This window comes from Epinephelus lanceolatus, chromosome 8 (genome assembly GCF_041903045.1).
Source record: "Epinephelus lanceolatus isolate andai-2023 chromosome 8, ASM4190304v1, whole genome shotgun sequence".
NCBI lineage: Eukaryota > Metazoa > Chordata > Actinopteri > Perciformes > Serranidae > Epinephelus > Epinephelus lanceolatus.
In genome coordinates, this window is record NC_135741.1 from 36,623,679 (window position 1) to 36,635,391 (window position 11,713).

The 11,713-nt window shown below is 41.0% G+C and overlaps 1 protein-coding gene across 1 annotated transcript; it reads left to right on the forward strand.

The window, feature by feature from the left end:
• The first annotated feature begins 5,631 nt into the window (after window positions 1–5,631).
• Window positions 5,632–9,528, forward strand: LOC117257862 (protein twist-like). The gene is made up of 2 exons (XM_033628227.2): window positions 5,632–7,871; window positions 8,911–9,528. The coding sequence occupies exon 1, from the start codon at window positions 6,051–6,053 to the stop codon at window positions 6,696–6,698; it is 648 nt and encodes a 215-aa protein (XP_033484118.1). The 5' UTR covers window positions 5,632–6,050; the 3' UTR covers window positions 6,699–7,871; window positions 8,911–9,528.
• The last annotated feature ends 2,185 nt before the right edge of the window (window positions 9,529–11,713 follow it).

An 11,713-nucleotide genomic window follows, 5' to 3' on the forward strand; every position in this document is an offset into this window, starting at 1 on the left:
AAATTATGAAATAATAATTCGTGCCTGTTCCTCTCTTTTGTTGCAAATGTATGTATTTCGCAGGTTACACCACATTTTCTTTTCTGCTTTTTGATCAAGAAGCTCTTTAAAGGCTTTTAATGGAAGCAAAAAAAAAACACAGAAAACTGAACTTGTTCCAAAAGTTTTAATGATGGATGAAAGTTTTGGAGTCATTCGTATTTAGTTTTAAACATGCAACAATTTCAGAAGGCTCTCAAAATCTTAAAAATGTGAGGAATCACTGAAAATGTGAGGAACCTATTTGTAGAGATTATTATCTTTCCATATATGCAATCACATTTTTTAGGGGTATGGGATTGGGCTCAGGTAGTATCTTTTTTCATACCTTCCTGGAATTTTGCCAAGGTTTAGGGTATATGGCAGTATTTGTGTGCAGCGTGCACTACCAAGGAGTTCAGAACTATTATATACTAATATTTCCCAAAGCTTTCTCAGTGTTTACAGTATTATAAATACACAATAGGAACTCACAAAATGTAAAGAAAGACATACTTTCACAGCACATGTTTTGAATTAAAGTTTTCCTCTTTTACCAAACTAAGACTAGCTCAATTGCCTTGTTAGCACACGTTAAAACACACTTAATGCAAACTCGACTGAAACGAAATAAAACTCCACAATATCGTCTTGGTTAGTCTTGTTAGGTCTTTAGTTATTTGGTCCACTGTTCCAACAATCACCAACCCTGGTTTGGTCAAAATAAACCCTTAATGCATTGACTTGAGGTGAAATAAGGTGTTTAAAAATTTAAGGTGTGCTGATGGATTCACGTCATCAACTTATGTATTGAGTAACATAACAAGTTAACGTACCACCTTAAAAGTTGCCGACAGTCAGCCTGGTGAATTAAGTTATTTTTTCTCAGACTACAGCTGCTGAGCGAGGCAGCAAAACATCCTTTCATTTTATAGTTACAAACCACTAACAAAACGCTCCAGGTTACATGAGCTTAAAAACCAGCCACAACTCAGCCCTGAGCAGAGTGAATGAATGAATCGATAAATGGACTGCAGTGTTCAGATCTCCACCTATTAGTACCAGATCTGTGTGCTACCCCAACAGAAGTAGAACCAAAAATGGGGACGGTACAGGACAGTTCCAACAGTACCATCTACAACTTTTCACAGTGGAAACGGACAAAAAGCGCACTGAACTGAACTGTAGTATACCGTACTGCTTGATGGAAACAGGGCTTAAGTTATCTCCACCACTGCCAGTCTGTTTAGCTGTCTATTTCGCCAGACTGACCTCTGGTGGTTCGTGATGTGCACTACATGCAGGACATCCTCATTACAGCCTGTCCAGTAGCCTATAAGGTTTATTGAAAGATGAGTGTCTGAATTTTTGAATTGTCTGTTGGAAATCATACTGTTGGGATTCCTATATACCCTGGTATATGTCAGTACTGTGATGCCACCACGCCTACTTGGAATGCTTGAAAACCCACAAACATTGTCATACACTTTAGAACTGGAAAAAATTACAAAGTTTTGAGGTGACTGGGCTCAAGTGTAGCCAGTAGCTTTGATGTTCACAAAAATTGAGTGGGTCATTGCTCTCAACTTTTTCTACCAACAGGAAGTAAGCTATCTTGGATCTTGTGTGTTAATTTTAATTTTATGAACACATATATGAGGCCTCTAGGATGCATAAAAACTCATAAAACTTTGCACCCGTGTTCAAGCGAGTAATTATTTTTGATTTGGTTGTGCACCTCTGCTCTTTAGCGCACCCCAAATACAAATTTTTGAAATGTCACAAAAATTGGTGCACACATCAAAACCTATGAAAACTGCAAAAATGTACAGTGATTGGGATCATGTGAGTTTACGCAGCACCACAGCGCCCCCTAATTTGTGGAAGGTTTTAGTTGAGGCAAAATTGCTCTAACATTACAAAATTTGGTACGCACATTGCTCTCATCATTTTAAACATATTTCTCATTGGGTGTTATTAGCTCCGCCCACTCAGAATTTGGCCATTTTAAATGTTTTTTGTTTATGTTTTTTTATTCAAAGTTTTTCAAACTCTTCCAAGAGGGCTAATCATAATCATTGACCTGTACAAACTTAAGAGCTAGAACAGTGAAAAATATCAAATTTTTTAGTTTTTGGAGTGGCAAAGCAGGAAATTGTGATGTTTCTGCATCTACTCTGCCTCGAGTTAGTCAGAATTGTTTCAAATTTGGGTGATACAAATTTAAGAACTTAAAAATAACACGTTTTCAAGGTTGTGAGTTTTCATCAAATGCTGTTGCTGTGGTAACATGGCAAATTTTGATGTTCCCACATGATGACAAGAAGTCTCTAACTTGATTTTTCATAGTCCAATCTGTCCCAAATTTCACACACTGGATAAGAGTCCAGGCTTGAAGATATCTACACGCCCATACTGACTCGTGGTGATAGTGCCATCTTCCAACAATGGGAAGGCAGCCTTATTTGACAAAGATCATCCGAGGTCCACGAAATTTACATGGTGTAGTCTACACTTAATAAAGCAGTGTTCCTTTTTTTTGACAAAAACTATGACAAAATTTTCCGTCAGTTACTTTTATTCCATGACAAAAATGAGACTTGATGAGATCTTGATGATAAAAACTAAGATGAAATCTATGCTTCATTTTCGTTGACAAGACAAAATGTAACAAAAATGTTTGTGGTCAACTATCGGACATTGAAAGCCGAGAACAGCTGCGCTAGTAAGAATCTCCAAATGCTGCATGAGCCACAGGCTGGTAAACTTCACCAAATAGTCTGTGCCAGTTTGTTTCGGAGCAGCATTATCTGTTGGTGTAAATTGTGAGCTGTAATTCAGCAGTAAATAAACAGCCATGTGTGTGTGATTGTGGATGGTGGAGCTGTTGAATGGATTTGTGGAGTATGGTAGTTGCAGCAGTGGTTGCTAGCAACTCCGCTTGTTAGCCGCTAAATGGCAGCGGAGCAAGCAGCCATCGGCAGCTGGACGTCACACCTGATCCCCATAGAGTCTGGGCTGTCTAAGGAGGTTTATGGTTTGATGCTGTTTGACAGGCAGGTAAGAGGCTCAGTTATCTGTAAGTGTAGCTGTGCTGTAAGTAAACAGTCTGGATTCAGCCGAGTTTCCTCTGACAGAGATTAAAATTTAGTTTTAATCACCAACTCTGTGAGAGGACATGAGTTTAAACCTCCAGACTGACATGTTGCAGATTTAGAAAGAATTCAGGCTTTAATTAAGCTATTTTCAGCTTCTTAACAGTGAGATGGATAAGTATGAGTTTACAGTTAACCTGGGTACAAATAGTTGTCTCATATTATTTATTTGTGGTGTCAAAGTTTTTGAGAGCATTAACAGAGAATTTTTGAGCTTTTCAAAGCACGATCAGTGAGTATGCACTCATAAATCACCGCTTGAACCTGTCAAAAACTGCAGAGAAATCTAAGTTTGTAAGTGTTCAGAAATTATTTGTATTTGTGAAAAACTAGCCGCAATGAAAGTTTTATAAAACCTGTCACCTTGATTCTAATTTCTGATACATGAATTAGCCCAACTGGATTAGTTTAAAGATAAAAAAAAACATATACTAAACATATTAACTAAAAGTAATAAAAGTAGGCATTTTCATCTGAAGACTAAGACTAAAACTAAATTTAAAATAGGTGTCAAAATTAACACTGTTATACAGCAACATTACATATGATGAGTGTGTGTTCTCTAGCACCTCATCGGGGACACAGGAAGTTGTGTTTATTTATATATATTCATATAAATTTTGCCTGTTTTGTTTTGTCACTCTCCATGCAGGCTTACACATCTACTTAAGTCAAGTGCTACAAAGTTCAAATTTATTTCCAAATGCAGATGTATTCATTTAATCAGACCTCTTTTGTGGTCAGTCTCTTTAGTTCACCACACAGTACACCCCATAGAAGCCATGTTACCTTTTTGCATCCAGTATTGCTGCATCAGATATGTGTGCTTGCAACAAGCACAAAGGCTGCAGATAAACACAACCCTATGACAGGAACATACAGTAGATTTACAATGGGATAGGACTACAACTCCAGTGTGTTTGAGACACATTTGAGTGTGTCCCATTGGATTTGTACATAGAGAAGCAGAAGGAGATGATGATGAAGGAGAAGCTATCACTGAATCACTTGGACCTCAACTGGGGCTCATGGAGACACGCGGCTATTACACATTATTGTTGTGGCAACAGAAACATACACCGTCATGGTGTTGAGTGGTGTGTGTACAAGAGAAATGGTATCATCTATGGTCACACAATAGAGGTTTCTCTTCTTCTTGTGGACTTGAGCCATCTTTAGTTGACTCACCAGAGAGATTTTCCAGTTCTGTGTCCTAACCGTGCCTCTACTTAACCGTTTTCACTCAAGGGTTTTCATCAGGGGGATGCATCTTGTCTCTAAACACACAAAACGCTAACAATAGACTCTTCTTTTGTGGGGGTGTGGCTGTGGGTAGTGCTGGAGGCTCACCCAGGAGTTTGGAAAGCAAAGTCCACGTTGGACATGGACCGAGGCTTGTTCTAGATGCAGATCAGTAGATGAAAGTAACAAATTGTCCCACAGGCATCCCTCTGATCCAGAGCACTCATTCTTTCCTTAATGCTGTGATCAGACCTCAGTGCTGCAGTGCTGACTGAATGCCAGCGCTTTCCTCCCTCCAGGTCTATACTGACAAACAACAGCCAAGTCGCTGGCAGTGAAATAAAACACACTGTCTCTGTTGTTTCACAAACAAAAAGTACCCTCTGTTGATGAGGTGTAATATTTTAAGCAATCATTTATTAAAGACATGTTTATTTTGCAGTCATAAACAACAAAAATGTTGTTTTGTTTTGGTTATATGCCTAAGTTTGATGTCTGACTAGGGGCCATAGCTAAAGTTAAGGTAAAGGGATGAACTATTATATTTCTGTACTTATTTTTATTTACTTTTTTGAAGTACTGTGTATATCAACTTCTATTCCTCTCCAATCTCTAACAATGGAAGACCTGCCACAACTGTAACTAAGTTTTTTGAACTGTAGAAATACAAAATGAACAATTCTAACCTATGTTTCTAACCATTAGTCCATCTGCGTGGAATGTTATGTGTTAAAATATCGTCACATTTCACTATTTATAAAGCAGACAGAAGTGCCATGTGACTCTCAAACCAGAAACAAAAACATTTGTGGAGCTATGTTTTTTTCTCTTTTCTTCTCTGAACTATATTGAAAGCAAGCGATGATGGTGCTGAGTTGTGGAGAGTGCAGGCAGGGGGGACTGAGAGCCAGGCACTGAAAGGGGGATGGTAGCGACTTGCTTTGGAGGAAATCTGGAACTCATAAACTTGGGCAACTTCTGTGACAAGAAGCAAACGTCACAACGGTTCAGTTTGGTTGGCTGTACGGCACACCTTTGTCTCCGCCTCATCCCTTTGATCGGACCAATCGCTTATGATATATTCTTCCTGTTGTCTTAAGCTCAGCTGTCCAAAAAAAGTCCTCTGGACCAATGAGCGAGTCAGATGGGTGGGCAGCTGAAAGTTTCATGGCTCACTCCCTTTAAAAAGTCAGATTCAGATTGCTGTTGTCTCACATGCAGCTACAGGAGCGGGACATGAGAACAGTCCCATTTGCTGATGCAGTGTGCGCTCACAGAGACTGGGAAGAGATCATTGGCGGGTTTCCACATGTGTGGATGAAGAAGCACTGTGGCAATCCAAAGCTGAGTGCTGATTACTATCCCATTTTGGCTTGGCATGATCAGACGTGACAAAATTTAAGGCTGATAACTGTTGGAGAAGAAAAACAACAGAGCAGAAGGCCGGACAAACACGCAACGTAACAGAGGGAGTTCCTGAAGACGGAGAGAAGAGAGGAAAACTGAGTGGAAGAAGCAGAGGGGGAGTTGAGAGGTACATTTACGGAAACAGAGAAGCACTTGAGATATTCAGAGGAGTGAAGGATAGAGAGCCACATAAAGGAGAGAGGAGACAGAGGAAAAACGTGGCCAAGCATGAGAGAGGAGGAGCAGTCTAATGATGACCACCCTGAGGGAGGGGTGGTTTCCAGCGAGGAGAACACAGGAAGACCACCTTCTAACGCCTGTCCTGTTGTCGTAGCAACACCAGGGGTCACCGGGCGTAAACGGCAGACAGGCTCACCTACGGAGGATCACGTTACAGCAGTAACTCCCGCTTCATCAGGACACGATGGCAAGGTCAAGCCAGGGGACGACGTCCGGATCTACACCCTGAACGGACCCAAAAGACTCAAGAGGAGTCCTCAACATCGGCCGCCTTCCTCAGGCCCATCCCTTTCTCCTGGTTCTGGTCCTAGCCCTGGAGATCTCTCAGCCCTTGAAGACCCACACGGCCAGCGAGTGATTGCCAACATCCGGGAGCGCCAGCGGACGCAATCTCTGAATGAAGCCTTTGCATCGTTGCGTAAGATAATCCCAACGCTCCCCTCGGACAAACTGAGTAAGATCCAGACCCTTAAATTGGCGTCACGTTATATTGACTTTCTGTACCAGGTTCTGCAGAATGACGAGATGGACACTAAGCTGGCTGGGTGTAACTACCTGGCCCACGAGAGACTGAGCTATGCCTTCTCTGTCTGGAGGATGGAGGGGGCCTGGTCGACCATGTCTGCTGGTCACTAGCCCTGCCTAAAGGCAAGGTTTGTCTTTTGACTGACAGGGAAATACTCTTACTTGAGAAGTCTCACCAGTGGACTATTTAACACCTTGACTTAGATCATCTGTTTGCCTCAATGATAATGGAACGACTATCTGACCCATAAGCATTTGGACGGAGATGGTTTTTAAGCCACTGTTCCTTCATAAGGTTTTCATTGTTGTCAAGCTACTTATCAGATGAAATCATATAGTTCTGTTGTTTTGTTTGCCCAAAGCAGCTATTACTGCTCAAGTGTGCCAATGCTAGCATTAAAGACAAGAATCACAACAGGGACATAGTGCTCAGTGTATGATTCCTTGCGTTAAAGGATTTTTTTGGTACTTTGTTTACATAGCTCACAATGGAGGACAGGTGTCAGATAATATCACCCGGACATCATTTAGCATTCATTCAGTTCAACAACCTGATGGTTAAGAACAACCTGTCCTAAATGTTGCCTCCACATGACAGCAGGGCTCATCCTGCTGGAGCCCCTTGACTTTCATGGGTTCTGAAGCTTCACCTCTGGTTTCATCCTCATCATCACCCTTGATTTTATTACCATAACTGCCATCTTTATCATCATTACTATTGTCATCCTCATAACTATGCATATTTTGAGCCATATTTGAACTTCTTTTCATTTTTATTTAACTTCTGCCTTGAGCTAGCAAGTGTGAAAAGTTTTGTATGATATAAAAAGCAACTAGAGAATGCAGAGGAGGGATTCAAGGAAACTGGAAAGACAAAATTGGATGTTTCAAGAGACATTGGACCTTTGACTTTTCCGTACCCTTTCAACTCCTACTTTTTCCAGGACTCTGACATATCACGAATCCCTGACCACCTCTGAACCCAAGCAACGGTGGAAAAAGTAGCCGCGGGCAGCCGTTGTCCTGACTAAAGTTTCTCCTAAACCGAGCCCCTTTGTTTCTTCTAGCGCCAAAAAAACTCTCCTCCTGAAATTCTTTCCTCTCATTCTGCCCCAAATTTGCTTGCGTTGCACAAAACCGTGATGCAGCTACAGCGAGCTGACGAGGAGGCGTAATGAAAACAAACGGTCTCTAAAAGCCATGAATCATGTGTGTCACCATCAAAGGGGAGGCTGATGTGGCTCCCCGCCGTGCTCCCATAAACCACTGGAAGTGATGGAGGAGGTGAGAGCTGATTTATACACACACAACTATGCACACATGCATAGGTGTAGCCATACGCATGCACCCATGCACACAGGCACACAGGCACACACCTCCCCCATGTCTTGGGTTTGAAAAAGAGCCACTTTCTTTAAAAGTCAACATCCATAATTGCAAAATTATATGCATGCAATAAAGCAACAAAAAGTCAGTTTTGTTTTTTTCCCGTCCCATTAAGTAGAACAAATAGCAAGCAAGTGAACATCACCTGCAAGTCTTAGCTTTCATTTCATATAAACAACCAAACTCCAAAGAGATGGGGGTTGACGTGCTGTTTGTATTCGAAACATATCCATGACAAACCACTTCTTCCTTCATTGCCAATATGCATGAAGCCCAGCAACCTATCATTAGAGTGTCCCAGGGAGGTAGCTAATGTTTCCAGCTCCCATGTAGATTAATGAAGTCTTTTACTGAGCCCCACAGTCAGCACAGTGTGGTCTCAGAGGACTAACCTTCACTGACGTGTTAGAGGACACTTGACATTTAAAAAGAATTCAGTTTTGGGCCAACAGAGAAAAGCAGCCCTGTATATTTTATATGTAAATTGTATGAGAGCCTGGTTTTAAGAATCAGGGAGATGTATTTTGAGAGAGGATGACAGCTATTTATTGGTATCAGAAAAGTGATGATATGTGACAACAGAAATGACCCAAAGTGCATTTGCTAACCCCACATTGATGTCAATACTGAACCTCACTTTAATGCTCATACATCACCTTGTACTATTACACCTAAATCAAGTTGGATTCTGATTTGGATGTTGATTTTAGCATATTATGAATTAAAAATGTGAGATTTATTTCTGTTTTTCTTCCAATGATGAAATTAATTAAAAATGTAATAATAACATATATAATGTTATGTTCCTCTCATGGCACACTGGAAATATGAAATTACATCTCGTTTATGGTCAGTGCCCCACTGATGTCCTGTATTTGGGTGGTATTTGAGTATCAGTGGTTGCAGCTGTAACGTGTCTGCCTTTTTGTCTTTCCAGCTGCTGGATAAAGTGGCTGTGATCCTCCCTGTACATCTCTGCTTCATGCTACCATTACTGCCGTTCTATTCATATGGACTTTGATGCAAATGGAACTTTTTAGTTACCTCACTTTGGGACAGACATGGACTATTTAAGAATATTAAAAGGCATCTTGATCAGGATGCAGACTGACATGGAGAAGGAGGACATTTCTGGACCAACTTCACCAACAAGGGCCTACCATTTATTCAAAACACAGAAAAATGCAGATGTCAACTGATAGGTCAAGTTGGACCTGTTTGTGTTCATTTGTTTTGTTTCATACTATTTCCTCCTGGATATTTTTTTTAAGGAATCTTGTCACTGTAAGAGACTTACCCTGCATATAAAGCAAGACCTCAATCTCAGAAACTAATCAGTGTGTTTGTCTCTTGTATGCCGTTTACAGGCTTTGTTTTTTTAGGATCATTTACTTGAAGTATATACAGCGTGGTGCTTTACAAAAATGAGTGCCACTGATACAGAATGACTGATGATAAATAACACGAGCAGAAAAATCCCTGGAAAAACAGATGCAGTGACACATGCAGCAAATGAATCATTGTTTGTCTGAGGAATAAAACTGTCTTCAAACTATTCACGAGATTTCTGTTGTTTTGGTGAGAAGTGGATGATGAACGGTGCAAAGATTTATACTGGCACCACACCCTCTTTGTCTCCTGTCTCTCTTGTTAAACTGCCTCTCTTGTTTTCCCTTCCTTCCTCCTTCCCCCAGTCTTTTTTTAATGAGGTCTGTGTGCCTTTGCCTGGTCAGTCAGGAACAGTTAATTCCTCCAAAAAGAACACGTTAATGTGCAATTAAGGGCTCTGGGGATATTTATAGCCTGTTTGGGCCCAGATTCGAAGTTGTAGCTTGATCTTTTTTAGTTTGGCTACAGTTGCCTGAAGGTTTCGTGTTGTGTATCCTGATACTTTAGCAAGAGTTAGATCATTAAAGCTTTCATACAATGTTAACCGCAGGAGCTTTAGTTACAGTATGGCATAACTGCATTGATCAGTGTTGGTTTTAATCGACGCTGTGGGATTCTTTGAGACAAATTATCGCCAGACTCTAACTTTTTTGTGGGTTTACAGGAAAAAAAAGGAACATTTTAACGTTACATAGATTTTAACTGGTGCTCTGTGCTTCCACTGAAACACTACAGCATGCTTTGTAAGGTGGTTTGCCGTAATGTATGGTATTTTCAGTAAATTAGCGACAGTGTGCTAAAACACTGGTGCAGCTAGTTTGAGGCTCTGCTCACACACAGGGGTGTTTCCAAGTTGTCCTGATTAGACCTCTGCTCAGGTTGAAGTTGGGTGGAGATGTAACAGAAATTACATGGTCACCAAGCTGTACAAATTAAAAAGATAAAGGTGTGAACTGTCCCAAATTAACGGGTGCAACAAAGCTAACAGGAGAGTGGGGCAGATGTTATCAAACACAGTGTGTCGGCTGCACACCTACACAGTCCTGAGGAGAGGTCTAATCAAGCATGATAAGTGAAAACACCTGTGTGGGTGCACCATGATAAGGCTTTATTAAGATACAGTAAAAAAGAAAAACTTAAACACTGGTAAATATGTTATGTTTTGCATCAGGTTTAGTGCCACTGTTGATTTAAACAGAAGGCTGATTAATACTGTTCTGTGCTGAACTGCTGCTGTAGGCTATAGCTTTAAGTTTCTGTCCCAACAGGCTGATGCTGCACACAATGTTGTTATCTGTCATCTGCCCATTGATAAAAATTGATAAAGTTTAAGTTCACAGACCTGAGAAGCTTGCTTGTTCTGTGGATCCATGTTTTCAGCAGCTGACTGCTCAGGAGGATGACGAGTTACACAGATTACCTGGAGATTTCACAGCTGGGATCAATGCTGCATCAACATTATGTGGAATGGATGGGAAATAGTTTATGACATCCAAGCGTCCATGTCATTTCAAAATAGACTAACTGAAATAGAAATGTGAAAAAAGACATTGTGGCACAATTAGAAAAGTGTCACGTGAAGCCAGCTTGTCACGCCTACTGTTCACACAATACAAAAAAATGAGTGTATGAAGATGACACTTTTTGGTTGTGTTACAGTTCAAAAAACACTGTGCACTGACAATAGAGCAAAACATTTGGGTATAATTGCCATAAATGATGGCTGAGGTGAAGCATCCATAAAGAGAACATGAAGTGACATCACGCTGTGTTAATGTATTTCAGTGGTGCACCATCTTACGAGGATCATGCTGTGTTAGCTGTACCTGCTGTGGTGATCAAGCAACATTTTGTGCAAACTGATCACTATTAACAACATAGAGCCACGTGACTTGGCAGCCAAAGGCCGGATTACAGACCCTGATGCACTACCTGTGCTCAAATGCCTGGACATTGTAAACTATCTGGTTTTAGGACTAAGCCCATACACTTTGGTAATAGACCTTTTAGTTGGGGCGGCTGCGGCTCAGGAGGTAGAGCAGGTCATCCACTAATCAGAAGATCAGCAGCTGGATCCCAGGCTCCTCCAGTCTGCATGTCGAAGTATCCTTGAGCAAGATACTGAACCCCAAATTGCTCCTGATGGCTGTTCCAGCGATGTGTGAGTGTGTAAAAAACTGAGTAGCAGGTGGGTAGCCTCAGCCACCAGTGTATGAGTGTGTGTGAATGGGTAAATGTGACTCGTAGTGCAGTCTAGTAAAGACTAGAAAGGCACTATACACGTGTAGGTCCATTTACAATCCATTATATATTCTGTCGCTAAGGGAACAGCTTTGGTCATAGTTTACTTC